This window comes from Vespa velutina, chromosome 5, assembly GCF_912470025.1.
Source record: "Vespa velutina chromosome 5, iVesVel2.1, whole genome shotgun sequence".
In the NCBI taxonomy this organism is placed as follows: Eukaryota; Metazoa; Arthropoda; class Insecta; order Hymenoptera; family Vespidae; genus Vespa; species Vespa velutina.
Genome location: NC_062192.1, coordinates 8,275,361 through 8,296,967, shown reverse-complemented (window position 1 = coordinate 8,296,967; position 21,607 = coordinate 8,275,361). Strand labels below are relative to the sequence as shown.

At 28.7% G+C, this 21,607-nt stretch overlaps 1 protein-coding gene across 2 annotated transcripts in view; it reads right to left on the bottom strand.

Moving 5' to 3' along the window:
- LOC124949320 (ELKS/Rab6-interacting/CAST family member 1) overlaps positions 1-21,607 on the bottom strand; it is a 79,720-nt gene that overhangs the window by 39,577 nt on the left and 18,536 nt on the right. For both annotated transcript variants that reach the window (XM_047494198.1, XM_047494199.1), the window contains exons 2-3: positions 7,506-7,655; positions 241-337 (exon numbers count right to left, since the gene is read on the bottom strand). In XM_047494198.1, the coding sequence (XP_047350154.1) occupies positions 241-337; positions 7,506-7,655 (247 nt within the window). The remainder of the gene's footprint in view (positions 1-240; positions 338-7,505; positions 7,656-21,607) is intronic.

Sequence of the window (21,607 nt, the reverse complement as noted above, 5' to 3'; positions counted from 1 at the left end):
AATATACAATATTCTCTCTTTTTTCTTTTTCCTTTCTTTCTGTTTTCTTTTTCTTTTTTTTTTTTTCCAAATTTTCTTCCTCAAAAGGCAGAATCATCCTGAAGGAGTACGCGAATCATCGATTCACACAACTACAGGAGCAACAACAACGACAATAGGAAGTGATGGTGAAGAAGAGAAAAAAAAAAGAAAAAAAAAAAAAAAAGAAAAAAAAGAAAAATATTCAAAATTCAGCCTCACCCATCCCTTTGTTTTGGAGCATCTCGAGAAGCTTCTTGATACTTTCATCGCGAGCTTGCAATGTCTGCTTCTGTGTTTCTATTCTCAATTCCAATTCCTGTAATCATAAACGATCAATCAGATATTAGATTTTACGTTTCCAAAGTTTTATTATCACACATTTCGATCCTTGTCAATTTTATACGTATGCTCATTATATTTTTTTAAGTAATATATATATATATATATATATATATATATATATATATATTTCATAATTCTAGTAAAATCAGACAAATTTTTATTATAAAAAAAGATCGAAATTATACGAATCTTTCTGTACGTATAATAACGCGAAAAATAATATTAGGAAGTATTGCATTATTATGAATTCAATTTTTTTCTTTTTTTTTTAATAGCATAACTATTTAAAATAAACAAATTTGAATAAAATCACGAATTAATTACAAGTCGAAAATTGTCTTCTATATTGATTGCAACAATAGAAAAATTACATTAAAAAAATTATTCAAAAAATATCAATTATTCAAAAAAATAAAGAAAAAACCTGATATATATAGAAATATTGCAATATCGCATTGCATACATGACAATTGCATACTGAAGAATAATATCAGGAAGTATTTTATAATTTTTTATTTTTTTCTTTCTCTCTCTTTTCTTTTTTTTCTTCTTTAATATTCAAAATATCAAACTGATGCAGTATAATATAACATCAAGATTACATTTGATTTTGATTATAAAAAAAAAATTAAAATTCAATCTACAAGTAAAATTATATACAAACATAAAAAAGAATAAAAAATAATTTCGATAAGAAACAAAAGGGTGCAATTAGAAAGAAAAGAAATACAAAACGAAACGAGACGTAACGGAACAAAACAAAAACGAAAATAACTAACTAAAAATAACTCGAAATAACTAATGTAAAGTTTGTTGTGAGAAGAAGAAAAAAAAAGAAAGAAAGAAAGATGGAAAGAAAAAGGAAGAAAACGATCCGTTTCGTCAGAGGCAAGGTATATGTCAAACACACATGAACGACCCTTCTCTCTTCTTTTTTAACCTTCATCATCGTTCGCGGTAATATAGAAGGGGAGAATCAAAGCAAAGAGAAAAAATGTAAGGAGGGGAGGGGTCGCACTCCCTTTTCATGGCTTGTAAATGGTCGATTTGTATTGCGTCGCTGTATAGATAACGCCGTTGGTAGCTTGACGCCTGTATAACGAATTTAGAAGACCTTTTTGACGACGGGAACGTAATTAGTCTCGAATTAGACACCCGCTGGTCTTACCATCATCACACTTTCCCCTCTGGCGGTGCATGAAAGTGTTCGCGCGTTAACCTTTTCTCTTCTTCGACACCCCAATGATTTTGTTTACCCCCTGTTCTTTCCTTCCTTCATCTATTTTTCAACAAAATAACGTTTATTGCTTGCTTTCTAAAAGAAAAAAAAAGAAAAAATCTCTCTGTTTTTTATCGCATTCATAGTTGTTTAAATCAATGAACGTCAAATGATTATTTGAAATAATAATCAATCAATGGAATTTCTAAAAATACAAATCGTTTTATTTTCGACTAGTATTTTTTTTCTTCTTTATTTTTTAATTAAAGCAAAATTTACTAACGATTTATATTTTTATGCCTATTGTTATGACATTTAATATGTGAATTTAATAATAATAATTAATATTTAATATTGAAACTAGTAACATTGATTATTATATATGCATATATTTTCGATAATGTTTTTTATGAAATTGAGAAAAATGAAAGTTTTTAAAGACATTCCGACAAATCTTTGACGAGTATTTTGACACTAAATTTATTAACATTCACTATGTGTATATACATTTCCTCTTAATATTTAGTACTGAATTTAATAATTAATATATAATACTGAAACCTGTCACATTGATGAATACGTACATACATACATATTCTACAAATATTTTCTACGAAACAATCAATCAATGATATTTTAAGGGTACACCATTTAATCATCAACGAATATTTAAACACTAAATTTACTGTTACATCGATTGTATATACCTAAATTATAATAATTAATATTTATCATTGAAATCCATCATATCGACAAGTACGTTAAAGAAGAACACCGTTTCTTTTCCTTTTTTTTTTTCGTTAAATTATTAGTTCATATCATTAAACTGATCAATGTTTGAACATAAATTGCTAAAAAATAATATTTATAATGTCTATAAAATTAAACACATTCTGCGCACAAACACACACACACACAACCTACCCAGCCACCCACACACATACACACAGACAAACAGACAAATAAAATTGATGGGTTTATGTAAACGTAGTCTTAAAAAATAAAAAGACGAATATATCTAATAGCGAAGAAATGCCGAATGGACCGACGGTCGATGGATTCCAAGCCAACAATCGTTGGATTTTATAATGAAGTAGAGGAAATGGTGGAGAGGTGAGGAAACCAATGAGAAAGCAACTGCATATATTGGCGAATGGCCAAAGGCGACTAGTTGCTTTTCGTAGTATTGTATGTTTGACCTGTCTGCGACGATTTCCTGGATGAAGTCCGTGTTAATATATTCAAACGAATGTTTCCTACTTTATCGAATCAATTGGTATGTATGTATCATAACAGAACAAATAATTTTCAAAATTTATATCAACTAAAATGTATGGAATGTAACAATTGACATTTTTTTTGTATGACGATCAATAACACTTTCAAGTTTTCTTTTCTTTGTTTTTTTTTTCTCCCATACCACAGCTACCGTGACGCTGTAAAAAAATAAAAACCAGATGAAAATTAGGATTTACATCCTTTCTGGGAATTTTTGTATTCGAGACTCTGTAAAAGATATTGAACTTATGCCGTGGAATGTGCAACAACCAAAGGAGAGAATAAGAAAAACGTCCTTGTTTACGATGAACGAGAAGTTCTTCGAAATAGTATTTGGCAAGAATTTGAATTGTTTCCCACTAATGCCAAGATTCGCAAAAATTTGATGTCTTGCCGTATTTATTATTATATTCAACAAACTATATACTTCTATTCCATATAATTTAATCAAAATAATTCTTTCTGTGATTGTTTACTCCATTACGAATATAACTCATGTGTCTGTAAAGTATTTATATGCTTTATTTTAATAAGTTTATCAACTATTTAACGAACTCAACTTCGTTGAAATGTTTCAATCCAATTATTATTTACATATGTATTCTCGTTTATAATAATAATTATATTATTAGCAAGTTTAAGGTAAACGAGAATGAGAGAGAGAGAGAGAGAGAGAGAGAGAGAGAGAGAGAGAGAGAGAGAGAGGTCATATTCCATCGATTATTAAAATCGTTTTGTTTTCAAACACTTTTAGAGAGCGTCTACTTTCCGTAACATCGATGAGTTTCAATGATCGATAAGTCTCAATAATGCTTGTTACGAAGTCAAGTCGCGTGGAATCGACTTCATTGTAAGTAGAAGCAGTCAGGTGCATTCTTGATTTACAAGTTGGCCGTAATAGTACGACATCGTTGAACTCGAGTTTAAACTCTCTCTCTATCTCTCCCTTTTTCTCTTTCTCTCTTTTTATCCCCCTCTCTCTTTTTCTCTTTCTTTTTCTCCCTTTCTCTCTCTCTCTCTCTCTCTCTCTCTCTCTATCTCTCTCTCTTTCTTTTTTCATTTTATTTCATTTTTAATTTCATTTCTTTCCTGTTACGACTAAGTGATTCGAGAATTTTCATCTCAATCTCATCACCTTTATTATCATATAACGATCATTTCGAATCAATTTTATAAATTTCGATTTATTTTTTTTTTTTACATAAACAATAAATTAAACATAAATAGATGAAATAATATTTCCATCGATGATTCGCCTCACATCATATGCAAATTATTATTGTCTTATCATGAAGATACACAAGTAATTAATGTAAAATTAATTATACATGGCGTATCGCTTAAAGTTCTTAGGCGAGACAAAAGTTTTTAATCTTGTTATATTTTACAATGTGAAAAGAAGAAAGCAAAATAGGATTAGTCCAAAAAGATTATGTGAAAAAGAGAACATTATCGATTTCTTTACAATTACTTCGAAACTGTATTACAGTGTTACTGGGTACACGAAATATATATAGATCAGAAGAGTCGAGCCGTTGTCACGAAGATATCAAATATCCTACTTAGAGTTCTAAATATAACAATGAAATTTAATCGAATGACTATAGTTATCTTTGATTAGGAAAAAATTGAAGAAAGATGTCCGACAAAACAAAAAGGAAATAGAAAAAAAAGAATGTTCTTATGATCAACACGATGGCTTCGAAACAATTAGCAACAAGTATCTTCATCAAGTGGTTGGTCCGCTACTTGCCGATTAATTGCTCCTACTTTGGCAAACACCTTTCGTGTTCTCCCTTCTCTCTAACCTCTGCCATCCCACTCTCACCCTCATCCCCATCCTCATACCCCACATCCGAGACAGTTATTCCGCAGAATTGGCAGAATCGTCTTTCTTACTTTCTATTTTAATACACGCGACGAGGACAGAAGCGTGTCAAATGACGACAGCGACGTTGCAGTTTCTTTTTTTTCTGTATTTATTTCTTTCTTTCACTCAGATGATCCAAGAGAGCAAAGAGCTAGACGCAAAGATAAACATAGTTATATAATAAATATGCACATAAATATGACGTAATTGGTCCAAGATAGCAAAGAGCTGACACAGAGATAGACGTAATTATATAATAAATATACACATAAATATGACGAAATTAGTTTTCTGGCGCCTGCAGTTCATAGGACGTTGACTATTAACAGAATTATCTCGTGGTTGGCAATATTTACACGTTGCCAAGATTTCCGGAAGTATCTTCGACTACTAACCGGCCTGGCAGAACAATCGGTCGTTTACCTCGAACAAGATCTAAACCCTCTTGCGTCTATTTCGGTAACATATGCGGGACTCCTTCCTTCCTTCCGCGTCTCTTCACTACTCTTCCTCGAATAGTCGATAAACGTGACGCCATCTTTATAGTCATCGCCGTCGTTGTCGTCGTAGTCATCGTTTTATACGAATAAATTCGTTCGATAAATTCATAAATCGTTTGATTAATTTATTTCTTATTTAAATTTTTTCTTAATTTTTTATTGCGATCGTTAATCGACTTTTTACACGATTCTACGTAAAACTGAGGATGGTATTTAAAATAAAAGGTGCTTAGAAATATCACTAACTAGTCCCATAAATGAAAACATAAAGTTTTCGAATCATTGTATATTTCAATTCGATTTGTTGCTAAGAATATCTAATAATTCATTAGATCAATTATTCGATTAATTTATTCTTCATTCGATTTTCTAATCTCTATCATCTCGATCGTTTAACAATTTTATATAACTTTAAGATGATAATGAGGAAGTATTCACAGTGAAATAAGATTAGAAATATCGTCACATCATTTCGTGTATCTTCAAATCATAATACATACATATCGATCTAATCTATTTCTAACACGTTTAATAATTCGTTCAATGTATTATCCGATTCATTAATTTTTCATTCGATTTATTAACTTTCCGTTTCAAGATAATCATGAGGAAATATTCATATTTAATAACGAGATTAAAAATGTCATTGATAACGTCGGATGATTTTCTATTTCTCTGTATAATTAATTGTTTTTAACGAAAATCTATTTCTAATATCTATACTTTATAGAATTAATTGGAATAAATGTGTTATTCGTTAATTGTGCATAAATGATTTATTCAAAATACAAAGGTTAATAATTTAATAGATTTAATCCGAAATAAATCTGAATAAGGTTAAAGTTTAGGTTAGTTATATTGCAATGAATGCAATATTTTCGTTAACCCCTTTTCATCTTTTTTCATTTTATTCGTACTTATGTTGTCCCCCTCATCTCTCTCTCTCTCTTTCTCTCTCTTTCTTTCTTTTCTATGTTTCAACGTTTTCTCCCTCTCACACTTTATTCCTATTATTCGAGATTATAATGATTCCAACCAAGAGAGCCGGCATTCATCTCAAAGAGATCCCAATCTTGGCATGGTCCAATTCGACCTACTATCTCCATTGTACGACGTTCAATGATAAAAAGAATAAAAGAGAGTTAACGCGTTGGATATACATATATCTATATAAAATTGCGAAAGAACGTGCTGGAAACAACCAAATTTGTCGGTATTATATTAGACGATTGCAAAAATTTTGTCGGATTGCAAATAAATTTTTTTTGCAATCGAGTTTGATGATTGTTTTTTTTCTCTTTTCTTTTCTTGCCTTTTTTTTCACAGGATTTTATTTAAAAGGTGCTTATTTGAAATTTTTATCTATGGTATCTCATGAATCCGAAAAATGTATCTTATCTAATTTTATTTCGTCGAAAGATGTAGTATCGATTTTTTTAAACATGGAATTAAAAAAATTATCCAAGAACAATTGATAGAAAAGTGATCACAGATATTTCGATTAAAATATAATTCTTTCCTCATTTTGACTTTTGTCGTATGATTTTTTTGTCTTTTATACGTCAAATAAATTAATATAATTAAATTTGTCAATATTTAATAAATTGAAATAAATATTCAATTAAAATAAAATATTTAGTATTATGTATACGTAAAAAAAAAAAAAAATAAAAAAATAATAAAAATAATATCGTAAATATATATTAACATAATATTGTAAATACAATATAAAAAGAAAAAAGTCCAATAAACTTTTGCAAGACTAACATGTTATATAATATTTATAATTACTTTATTTTTCAATGTAACATTTTACGTATGTAGAGCTATACCTTCAACAAATTCGTATGTAATTTCGGTCACGTCACGTAATAATCCCCCGATGGATACTCGAATAGATATCGTAGTTACGTTTAATCGTGTAACACAGCTGTTACCGTTCATAATGAAACGAATATATACATACATACATATATACATACATATATACATACATACATACATACATACATACATACATACATACATATATACATACATACATACATACATACATACATACATGTATACATACATACATATATACATATCCTGGATTATTGAACGAGTAGAAATCGAAACACAAATAAATTGACGATTATAATCGTTGATGCTTTATTTATAAATTAAATTGATAGAATTGTATTACGAAATATTAATAAATTTAATTAACGGAGAACGAATTGAGATATGTATATATGTTTTACTATATAATTTTCGATTATTACGAACTTACCTTTATCGTGTCACGAAGTATAGCAATTTCCCGCGTGAGGTGTTCATTTTCGTTGTACAAAACTTCTATTTGTTGTTGCATCTCAACGCTTGGATTACGCATCCTCAGTCTGAGTTCCTCTTCTAATTGTCGTACTATTAAGCTCTGTTTCTGTAAGTCATAAAAATAAGAAGAAAATATATTAGAAACTTATACCATTATTTATATATATGTATATATTTTTTTTATTATATATATCTAATTATATTTAAATATATTTATACTGTATATATATATATATATATATATATATATTATATGCATTTTATGAGATATATTTATTTATATATCCATTGCTTATATATATTTTTTTATGTCGTATTATTTAATTGCACTTAATATTTCATACGAAGACATTGTTAAAATAAAACTTTACTGATAAAATTTCATAAAGAAAATATTCATTAATGAAGATTATACATATACATACTTTGTACAATATTAACTTTTCTAATAAATACAAACTGCATTAACTTTTCATATACTGTGTATATATATATATATATATATATATATATATATATATATATATATATATATATATATTTACATATATAAACGACGTCGTCTAGCCTTCAAATGTTTTACTTCTAGTTCCGAGATAATCTAAACAAATCAACGTAAGTTTGAAGTTAAACGATCGTGTAAGTTTTCAAGGAAGTTTCCGAAGAACTATAGACGCTATATTAATTATAAAATGACATATATCATTTCAGATTTAAAAATATTCCAACGATAATAAATTTGATTCAATATTACGCAAGATAACATTTAAATTTTCTCTTTTTTTTTTTTTTTTGTTTGCTTTCTTTTTAATTTTTATAAAATTCGGTAAGTTCTTTCAACAAGACATTTTATGCGACGATTTATTCTTCTAATTTTTACGAAAAAAATAAAAAAAAAAGGATATATTACAGTGTATTATAGAACTACAGTAATATATAATTTTGCTGCTCATCCATGATTGTGCGAGTGTCATTCGTGAAGACTACCTCGTTAGACGTTACTAACGACGTGGATGCAAATGACACGTAGATATATACATACTCAACATATGTACACGTATATTCAAATATATATGGATAGAGCGAACTTAGTGTCATATAAACATTTACGTATGTGTGCATATACGTATATACATATACTGTTCGTAGTAGACAAAGCTGTCGCCGAGAGAGAGCAAACATTCGTCTATGTCTATATCTTCATCCCTCATGACAAAGAGAGAGAGAGAGAGAGAGAGAGAGAGAGAGAGAGAGAGAGAGAGAGAGAGAGAGATAGATAGAGAGAGAGAGAAAGAGAAAGAGAAAAAGAGAGGCTTAAAATACACGAGTCGGTTTGTAAATCGATTCTTCGTTCCTTCTTTTCTCTCTTCCACCCCCACCCTCTCTCTCTCTCTCTGAATTAATTTCTTAGGGATTATAACTCAACGTGTGAGAATGTGTTTTTTTTTTACTTCATTGAACTATATATCTCTTTTTTGTGTTTTTCAATTTTTTTAATATCGATAATATATTATATAATGCATTATAAAAATTAATATTTTGTGACGATCTCGATCGGTCAAGAAAAAAAAAGACATCGACTATCTTTTTTGAGAACATCTTATCTTTTTTCTTTCGATAAACATCGAAGACACGACGAAGCGTTTTATTTAAAATATACTATATATTAAAATATATAGATAAGCCGAACAATATAAAGTTGCAATTATTTCTATCTTATGCTTTTTTTCCAAGGTCTTAAAGATAAATAGTACAGGCAATAGTAAAGGGAAAACTTATCGGTAGATAAGATAATTGGTGAGTACTATCGGAAAAAACGATACGTTGTTTTTATACACGTATGTACGTATATACATATATATATATACATATACATATATGTATGTACTATCGTGTGTATTTATGTATATATGTGTGTATGTGTAGCAGCATCAAAAGCTTGAACACACGTTATAATCCATACTCATCTCTTGGAGGTCAATAGATCGGCAAGAGTGGTAGAGGAAGAGAGAGAGAGAGAGAGAGAGAGAGAAATAAAAAAAGAAAAAGAAAGAAAGAAGGAACAACCAATAGTACCGATTGACCCGATTATCTGGAACGAGCAGCGCCGTAGAACATCACGAATAGTGGCAGTGGTGGTGATGGTGGTGGCTGCGGTAGGAGTTCGAGTTACACCCCCTTCCTATTACTGCGAGCAGTGACGTCATTTCCTCCCATAACGAAAGCATTCCATTGCTCTCTCTCTCTCTCTTCTCTCTCTCTCTCTCTTTCTCTCTCTTTCTCTCTCTGTCCCTCCCCTATCACCCCTCCCCACCATTACTATGGATTACTATGGACCATCCTAGGGAACGCTTCAAGCTCAATTCCCCAAATTTCCCTTGTCACTAGTACCCTACTTTCGTTTAGGACATATATATATATACATATATCCTATATATAAATATATCCTATATATCCTATATACATATATCCTATATATAAATCGTGTACGAAGGAGATACATTTAAAGGAAGACGTGTTGTTACATATTTATATATATATATATATAGATGTAAGAGTTTTTGGAATGAATTATACATAGTTACACCTTTATGTCTATAATATTCATTTAAACTCAGTAGGATAATTATTATGGTGTAGATAAACGTTAATGTTAAGGAGAAATTCGTTAATCTCTGTGATTCATACGCTTCATAGCACGTCGCTCTAAACGTTAATTATTTCGCCTCTATCTTGTAATTTTCCTTTCATTTCCATTTTTATTCAATGATTTTTTATGCATCGTTCATTGTAATATTATATTATTACGAACATTATACTATTATGTGAATCTTTGTATCATAATATTTTTTTCTATAATAGAGAAATATAATTTTTTGTATGATTAATTGATAAATGATAATAAAAAGCAATTAATAAAGAATAATTAATTATATAATGATTATTAATGGAATATCATAATTTTTGTATCATGCATTATGATACAAAATTATATCATAATGAATATTGTATCGTAATATAATAAAAATAATTGATTGAATTTTTACTTAAATCATAAGTTATTTATTTGTAATTGGCATGATCATAAATATATATAAGAAAAAAACAAAAAGATATTTAATCTCTAATATCACATTAAAAGAATATTTTGATTAATAATATCTCTTTTGTTATAACTTTAGAATAATCGTAAATAAATAAAAAAGAAAAAGAAATTATATTTAATCTGTAAAATCACGTCAGAATATTTTGATCAATACTGTTTTGCTTGTTATAAATAGAATAATCATAAATAAAAAGAAAAGAGAAATTAGATTTAATCTGTAAAGTCACGTCAGAATATTTTAATCAATAATGTCTTTCCCGTTATAATTTTAGAATGATTGTAAATATGTATATATATAAAAAAAATTATATTTAATCCGTAAAATCGCGTCAGAAAATTTTCATCAATAATGTTTTGTTCATTATAATTATAGAATAATCATAAATAAATTTTTAAAAATAAATAAAATATAATTCATAAAATCGTGTCAGAATATTTTGATCGAAAATATCTTGAAAGGGTAAAAGAAGAAGGAGAAGAAATTAAAGAGATACAAATAGAATCGTTAACGAGTATAACGCGAGTAGATTACGAGAAGATGATTAACCCTTGCACGGAATTCGTTCTAAAAAAGGGGACATCGGTTTGTGTATCGGTTTCTCAAGCAACAATAAGAGCATGATGTCGAACGCCGATCGAAGATCACGCAACGAAGGAGAAGGAAGAGAGTTGTTGGGAGGTTTATAGTTTAAATGAAGCCATTCTTAAGACGAGATCCTATTAACGAAGGCGTACATGCTATCTCGTTTATTCCTATGCCCTTTTCACACAATTTTTCTCTTTATAATAAATTAATAGATATGTGTGTATACATTATATTATCACGTTGTCAGGATTTATTTACCGTTAATAAAATTTCATTGAAAAAAAAAAATAGTTAAAAACAAAATTTAAATCGCATTTGTTTTGTTTCCTTTTATAATTTATTTTAATTATTTTGATTGTTAATATAGATTTTTGATATATATTAAATATCAATTAAACGTGATAAAAAATTAATAGATATCTCGGTATAACGTTGTAAGAATTAAAATTTGACTCAAAAAAGAAAGAAATTGACATTATTTTTGTTCTTCTATTTTTATATACTTTAGATATTTTATATTTTTAAGATATGTATCTAAAATATCGATCGACACAGTAAAAATTAATAGTTATACGGAAAACATGTCATAACATTGTCAGGATTAATTTATTATTCGATTGAAAGGAGAAAAAGTTGTAAAAAAAAATTTACATTACTTTCATTTCTTTCCATTCTTTTGTTTGTTAGATATTTCATATGATTTTAGAATTACATATTTGCGTACAATATCGACCGTAGAATACAATTTCGTAGAGTTAAAACTGACGGCAGATATTCTTCCAAGAATTGCAATATCATCGAATGAAAGATCCATTGGGATAGAATTCATGAATTTTACGACTTCGCACGAAACGCTGACGAAGCAATGTGTCTTTGTTATGTATAAAAATTATTGAGAGCATGCTCGGCTCGAACACCGTGAATAATAGGATTGTAAGAAGGATCGATGATATGTCGTTGCTACGAGTAGAGTAGTGTCAAGAATGTGTTCTTGGAACGTCCGAGGAAAAAAAGAAGACACCATTCGTCGGATTGGATATTTTAATTCGATAAAAAAAAAAAAAAAAAAAAAAGAAAATAAAATAGAGAAGGAAAATAAGATATACGAAATGAAATAGGTATACAAAAATAGGTATATGAAATAAAATAAATATACGTATTAAAATAGGTATATGTATACATATATGTAAATATGGTACATATTTTTTTTACATTTACGTATGTATATACTATACTTATATATGGGACGGAATCGATCGGGTGCAAATCAATTAAATTTGCAGACAAGGATATGAAGAAGAAGAAATAAAAAGAAAAAGAAGAAAAAGAAGAAGAAAGAAAAGAAGAAGGAAGAAAATGAAAGATCTTTTGCGATAATACGTATTTGATCGAGTACAGACCTTAGCGATATATGTGAGACCATTGTAGGATCGAGATGCAAGAACGAGAGATATCTAGTCCTTTTTCAAATAGAGACATACAGAGAGAGAGAGAGAGAGAGAGAGAGAGAGAGAAATAAAAAGAGAGATCTTTCTTCCTCGATTCTCTCGTAAATCGTCGCGTTCAACATCGATAGATGTTTAGAGATATCGTTCTTGGTGCATGGTTTCCATTTGTCGAGGAAACTAGTAATCTTTTTTTCAAAGCAATCTGATCGGTTATGCCGCAATCATTAGAAAATTTCCACTATAGAAATCTATAGCAACTTTCGACAAATTTAATCGGGGAATCGAGGTAATCGGTGTAAGAAAAACAAAAAAGAAAAGAAAAAAAGAGAAATTAAACCTAAAGATAAAAAACAATTTTTTCAGAAGCTGTCTTATTTTCTATCGTATTTTTCTTTCTCCCTTTCTCTCTTTTTTTTTTTTTTTTAAATTCAAATCTTTCATTTAAAGAAAAAGATCGTTCAAACTTAGAAATAATTAAGGGACAATTTTTCAATTGTGCTAGTTGTTTATGATATTTATTATTTTTTTTTTTTTAATTTGTTCTTTCATTTTTTTTAGTCGACGATCGGTAAAAAAAAATATTGTCACATAAATACGATTAGAAAAAAATGTTTATATTATTTTAATTCTTACGATCTTAATTATTTTTCTTCTTTTAATTTATATTCTCTTTTCTATCTTTTTGACGATAGATAAAAAAGATATCATTTCTTAGAAAGAATGAGAAAACAATTTTTAAATTGCATTATTCTTTTTATTTTTTTCTTTCATTTTGTTTTCTTTAATTCGTACTTCTTATTAGATTATTATCGAATAGTATTTATATTTTACATGTAATAATATTTTAAAAAGGATGATTTACCTACATATTTCGGATAAAACTGAGAGAAACGGGATCGATGAATCATGCTTCGAACGTTACGCAAATTATATGCGGAATGTTTTTGGTAGACATGATCTGATACATCGTACACGATCGCAACATACGATGTATTGCATCGTATAATGAAAACTAATTAATTATTTATGCCGTTCGCGTAGCAATCGTAAATTTGTCGTTTTATATATATATATATATATATATATATATATATATATACATACACACGCAGACATACATACACACACACAAATACATATGTATGTACGTAATATTGTCACGTGTTATATACCCGAAATTACGTATCGCTCTGATACTAACAAACCTATATATATATAAATTTAACTGAAATATAAACAAACATTGTAACGACGTTTTCATTGTGAATAGAAAGAGAGAGAGAGAAAGAGAGAGAGAGAGAGAGAGAGGAGAGAGAAAGAAGATGATTAATCAGCTGCTCGAGCATAAGCGAAGATGAAGTCATCGAAAAGCTTAAATTGTAAGTATAGCCGTAAAGAAAAGAAATAAAGGTCTTAACTGGTATTCTATTTTTAAAGATTTTTTTTTTCTTTTTTCTTTTGTTATATTTCTTATTCCATTTTCGTATTCGTTTTCTCGTACAAACATAACAGATATATATGAAATGATAAAAATGAAAAAAGAAATTACGTTCTGACACGTTTTATTTTTTATTTATATCTTTTCTTTTTTTTTTTTTTTTTTTAACTTTTTATTTCAAAACTAACATTCAAATTGATATTCTCGTGTATTTTATTCGACAATTTCACTAAACTTTAGCTCCAAGTATTACAATCTAAGAATATGTACAACGCATATATGTACGAGGTACATATGTATTTTGAAAAATTAAGAACGAAGAAAATGATAAAATACGTCATTAAAAATTACGTGTTTTCTATTCGTTAAAAGTGTATCAGAGAAAAAAAAATTGTGAAAAATAATATAAAGATATATATGTAAATTTTCGATGAAACGAATCGTATTAAACTCAAAGACGACATTGTAAATGTTAATTGGACTCTCATACAAAGTTGATTCAAAGTTGGTTCGAAGAAGTTCTTATTTTATTATGTAACGAAATGATGACGATCTCGTCGATATGCATTATTAACGATCTTGATATTCGAGTACGCCGAATCGATCACCTAGATAACGACTAGAAATAATATATTGAATTGTTGGCTAAAACTCATTTAGGACTTAAAAACCAAAAAAGAAATGTTATATATATATATATATTTTCTTTTTTTATTATTAGAAATTTCATTTTATACAGATAATAAAAGAAAAAAAAAGAAGAAAGAAATAAATCGTACGAAGGTTAGAATAAATCGTCGATCGATCAAAACATCGTCGATCAATCAGTCGTCGATCGATTATTACGATCACTTTATTTCTCTTCTTATTATTGTTAGATTTTCTTCTTTAAGTTCTTATAAGAACGACGTAAGTAAGTACGTGAAGATCGATATCAATCGATATTATATTCATAAAACGTTGCCATTCTTTATTCGAAAATAAATAAAAGGTATATTTCTCTGGGTGCTCGTAAAATTCGCGCGTGACGATAGAGAATGCTCGTGTTTCTTCTTTCCTATTTCTTTTTCTTTCTTTTTTCTTTTCCTCAGCCTCGTCTCGACGGATAAAAAAGAAAAAAGAAAAAGAAAGAAAGAAAAGAGGAAAGGAAAGAAGGAAGAAGAGGAAAAGGCTCGAATACCGTTAGATTCTCGGAAACGATCGTACTACAACATCCTACGATGAATTAGATTTAAAGGATATGTAAAAGAAGCCATTGAGTTTGTCAAAAAGGAGACTCGCTCGATTCCTTTCGTTCGACATCGACTAGAAATTACGAAGGAAAAGGAAAAGGAGAGGAATAGAAGGAGAATGCAGAGATGGAAATGGTGGAGAAGGAGAAAGAGGAGAGGGAGGAGAAGGTGGAGGAGAAAGAGGAGGAAGAAGAGGGCGTTAGCTCGTTTGAAAACGATTCTCTGCGCATGCAAATTTGGCTTAAAGCTCATTTTTGTCCTGATAGAATGTACTCGTGGCAATTTTTATAAGGCACTTTCTTTCTTTCATTTTTCTTTTTACTTTTCTTTTTTTTTTTTTTTTTTTATTATAATCATACGTTTCGACGATTCTCAACTACCGCCCTCAAGCTGGAGCTTAATTATTCATTTAAAAATAATAATAAGCCACCGGTGGCACGGTCTGACATGGTTTCTCGCGAGTTTCGAACTAAATATGAAGGAAAGTAAAATTTAAAAAAATTTATATATATATATATATATATATACACATATGAAATAAAAAAGAGAGAGGAACAAAAGAAGGAGAAAGAGTAAAAGAGAGAAAAAAAACAGAACAATTAATTATTTGGTCTCTTTTTTAATAAATCTTTGAAGTTAATTTCTTTTATTACATTTATTTTTTCTTTTTCAATGCAAAAAGAGATAAAGAGACAAAGAGAAAACGAGAGAGAGAGAGAGAGAGAGAGAGAGAGAGAGGGAGAAAGAGAGAAGGACGAAAGAAGAATTATTTTGTCCCTTTCTAACAAAATCTTTGCAGTTAATTTTTTACATCTTTTTCGTTTTTTATTTTTTTATTTTTTTCTCCTTTTTCTATTAGGCAATTCATCTATTTACTCAAAGAAGCCCGAGCCCGTTTAAAAGTCATAAGAATAAATGCAATCGAATGAAAGACGAAGTAGAAGAAAAGTCGTAACAAGAAATACGACCCATCGTATTGGTACGTATGGAATTTTTTCTTTTTTTTTCTATTTTCTTTTTTCATTTTGTTCTTTTTTTTTCTATTTCTTTCGTTCTTTACATTTAATTTTTGCCTTTCGTGCGACTTCTCTCGTACGTACGTACGGAGAACGAGGCGAAAAAAGAATGTGCACAGGCGCAATCATCCGACACTATACCACCACTATTACCATTACCACCACCACCACTACCACTACCACTACTATTACCACCACCACTACTACCACCACCACTACTAGCATTACTTCTACCACCACCACCATCGGCAACCTTACTCGAATCGATTTTAGCCCCGGGTAGAAGCAACGAGGCGCACTCAGAGTTTTTCCTATTTTCGGTAGACGTTAAATCCGAAGATCGGCCGAGATTTTACCCTCAACTATATGTATATAACTAATGAGATTTATCTACTTCCTATAATGGTTTAAATCGAACAATGATTTTAAACGGAATGGGTTAAATCTTTTATGAATGTAACTTTCAGAAAACGTACATATTTATATATGTATACGTAGTATGTTTATTGTGCCAATATTCCTTTTTTCTTTTTTAAGTTTTAATTCATTTTATCGTTTCGCGATATTAATCCGTGTCTCTTCGTATTCGCGAGATATATTCTTTATCGTTTTATAAATATCTATAGAATCGAACTTTAGTTCATTTTATTCGCCCCCAATTGAAAAAAAAATTCATTCTTTACTTCATATCTCTGTAAAGTATATTTTAATGTTTTTTTTGTTTTTTTTTGTTTTTTTTTTGTTTTTTTTTTGTTTTTTTTTTAATATATCATATAATCGTATTAATATGATTAATATTACGATTCTCATATTATTGTGTAATTTATTTTTATAGAGAGGGGAAAGAAAGCTTTGGATTAAAAAAAAAAAAAATAAAAAAAATTTTATTGGAAATATAACAAGATCTCTTTACGGAAGACTCTGATTTGTATTCCTTTTTCTTTTTTTTTTTTTGTTTTTCTTTTTATTCCTTCACTAACAAGCAAAAAATTAAAATTCGATTCAAGTATCTTCATCTTTTTTTTTTCTTTCTTTCTTTATTTCTTTTTTTTTTTTTTTTTTAATTAACTTTTATAACTTCTCGTTCGTATTTAATAATAGCGCATTATAAAGTAAAATTGTGCATATTCATGGCGCGTTTGATTTTATTAAAAAAAGAAAATTCCTTTTTTTTATTAAATCGTTAAAATCTCTATTTCTCTCTCTCTCTCTCTCTCTCTCTCTCTCTCTCATATATATATAGACATAAATATAAGTAAACGATATTTTCATTGAGCTTTAAGTATCTTAATTATCTCGTCACTCGCATGAAGACGCCCTTTTACGAGGGAATTGGGGTATGTATGCCAGGACATAAAAATAAATCATTCGAAGGAATGCGAACCGTCCTTGAGAACGGTCACGACCGATAAAAATAGAAGTTTAGAAAGGAAAAGATCAAACGTGCTGCCAATCGACCCATTTATTTTATTCCTTTTTTTTAATTTTCCCTTAAGTCTTTCTTTCGTTTTTTCATTCTTTCTTCCTTTCTTCTTTTCCTTCCCTTTTTCTTTTTCGGACGATAGAATATTTCTTATTAATTTATTTGCGTCATGCCAATAAATTTTTTCCTTCTTTTTTATCATTAATTTTAATTTAATTTAATATAATTTTGTAGAGCATGTAACGTATATTAACTAATTATTTGATTATTATTATTATTATTATTATTATTATTATTATTATTATTATTATTATTATTATTATTATTATTATTATTATTATTATTATTATTATTATTATTATTATTATTATTATTAAAGTTTAAAGATTTTAACGTTAGATAATCATGCTGAAGATACACACATATGAAACAATATTTCTGATCGACCGGCAACGGGTGAATTATGATAACGGTAGCGATAAAATGGCAGAGCTCGTAAAACCAGTATAAACAGCCAGTGTTAAGAGCTATCACTCCTCGTAATTACAGCTTTTAGGTGGTCCAACGGTAATTAGACGATGATACGGACTATTACACCCTAAATCTAATATTTACTTTATGAATTAATAACGATCCATTTTTATTACCCTCTAAGCGAAAAGAAAATGCAATAGAAAAAAAAGAAAAACGATCTATTTCGAAACCAAAAATAAAAAATGGAATATAATAAAAAGATCACTTTTTTTTTTAATCAATACCATTATCATTATTACTAATGAAAATTAACGATCATCAAAATTTAACGTTTTAATTGAATTGTCAAAGACATAATTATTTTTCTATATATCGAAATCTATCGATCGATATAAAAAAGAAGAAAAAGAAAAGAAAGATAGTTAGAAAAATTATTTCCAGATAAACTTTCACGATAATCTTCGAATCGTTGGTTAATTTTGCAGAGAGATATAAAAGGAACGATATATATATATATATATATATATATATATATATATATATATATGTCTAGTAATTTAAAATATTTCTCCAAGAATATAGGAATCTTACCACGAACCTTTAAATGGCTCAATATCGAAGTTAAAAACTCTTTCTACAACAAGAAAACAACGTCAGAGAAAGAAAAGAAAAAAAGAAAGAGAAAGAAAGAGAGAGGGATAGGAAAAGAACGATAAAAAACGAACCAGACGAAAAAGGGGAGGCAAAAGTTGGCTAGGTCTTCCCATTCATGAGACTCCCATGTAACATACCGAGAATTTCAGTTCTTTGGATTTCGCGTGTTCTTGCCCTTTCCTTTCTTCTCATCCCTCTCATCACCCTTCTCTACAACGATCACGTAGTAGAGCTTTTATGACGTGCTAGAAGAACCAACGTGATCCAAACCATCGTTTATTCGTCGAAAAGTCTCTTCATTTCTACCTCTCTCTCTCTCTCTCTCTCTCTTTATATATATATATATATATATATATATATAAAAAGGAATAAACTTGAGTAGAGTCTAAATATATATATATATATAATATATATATATATATATATATATATATATATATATATATATTATATATATATATATTTAGACTCTACTCAAGTTTATTCCTCGTCGTTCGATCGAACTCTTTCTACTTATTTACGAGAATGAAGGAAGTAATAGTTATCGATCGAGTGACACTTTGTTCCTAGATTCCCTGAAAATCCGTTGGCCAAACAGACGATTCTTTCTGACGAGTCAGCAAATGGTATGCCGTTGGAAACAAGCAGGCAAAAATAGAAAAAGCTATTACGGGAGAGAATTTTTTATCCACGTTATCGTAGGAATTATGAAATGATAATAAGTTAACAATGAATAATCAGCTATATAATAAACAAACACTGGAGATAGTCCCAATTATCTTAATGAATTTCTTTTTTTTTTCTCTTTTTTTTTTTTTGTTTTGTTTAGAATAAATTTTTATCAGTGATCTTGCCGAAATCATTAATTCGTCTTTTGGTAACAAAAAGAAAAATTACTTTTTGATTGAATTAGTGATTTCAAATATTACGAGTTAGTTTACAAAGAAAAAACTTTTTTTAATTACTAGTTAAAAAACAAAGCGAAAGTAATTTATTAATAAAACTATAAAGTCGATTCTAAAGTTACTAAGTAATAAAGAAAAAGATTATATATATAATTTTTTTTTTAGATATAAAAACTAGAAATTATAAAAAAAAAATGAGATGTTTCTGAACGGTGAAACAAATTCTATAAATTAAAAATCAATTTGCATTTTTCATTGCCACAGGAAAAAAAAAGAGAGATCCGTATTGTTTATTACGTTAAATATGAATTTATTGAAACTTTTCATCAACGTTATTTTTTAAATATCACTTCTAATATCCAGGCAAGTAAAATAGATTGATCGATGATAAGAAAAATACGCTTGGTTGGATCTCAAGCGCGCGAGTTCTTAGATACACGTGAAAAATAAATAGAAAATAACACGTTTTAAAAGCTCGTACAATGTTGTAAAGATTTTTACAACCCTCGAGACGATTTAGTTTAACATCGACGATGTCCGTTAAGAAACAACATGGTGTAAGAAGAAATTTGATGGAAAAGAGTTGGATACTTGTTTTGAGATATAAAAAAAAAAAAAAAAAATAAAATGAGAAAAAAAAATAGAAAAAGAAAAATAACTAGAATATGACCGATCGTTTGGATTATCAAGAGATTATATGAGGAAAACTTTAGTTTGAGATATCGGAAATATTGAAAAAAAAAAGAAAACAGAGAGAAAAAACCGCGAAAAATTATCTTCGGCGAAATTGAACGTGTAAGACGGTAAGATGGAGTCACGTAGTTGTACAATTAATCGTAATTATTTTCTTCGCCCAATTCACTCTTCCTACCCCTCGTCCATCCCGTTTTCCCATCCTTCTTCTAGTAAGAGACAATTTGTTTGTAAGTTACACCCGTTAAGAGGAGATAACTTTCATCCAAGATAATTTTAATATCTTTCACTTTTCTAAATTAATTTCTTGCTTATCGTTGTCGAGTACATCAATATTGATATATATATATATATATATATATATATATAGAGAGAGAGAGAGAGAGAGAGAGAGAGAGAGAGAAGATCCTCGAAGAATTTTCAAAATTAATTTCAGTCTCCTCGAAGTACCGGAAAACGTCTTACGTATTTCCATCTCTTTCCCTCCCCCCCTCTCTCTCTTTCTCTCTATCTCTCTCTCTTTCTCTCTCTCAATCTCACTCTCTTTTCATCTTTCATTGAGGATACCCAGTCTCGCTCGATTCGATCGATAACGCCCGAACCCGCAACTTCTATCGAATGCCGTGGTTCTTTCGTATACGTATATATATATATATATATATATATATATATATATATATATATATATATATACCATACATCTGTCTAGAGTCGTTGAATTCGAACGCTCGTATCAGCGCGTAAAATAAAATATATAACGTCGATGTTGTTGCTACCATACAAGAAATTTATTTTATATTTTATATCGTGATTTTCTCTGATATATATATATATATATATATATATATATATATATATATATATATATATTAGAGTATAATAAAACTTCATGATTTTCAATTAATGAAATTCATTGATTTCGATTAAGTGCCCCTTTATCTACGATCGCAAAAGCAATATTCAAATTCATCAATTATAAATGATCGCCTTTCGTAGTTATATGTATTTAAAATAAAAATTCTTGTTACGGCGAACTCGTTACGGAAAACTCAGGGAATAAAGAAACTCGGTAATACAATAAAC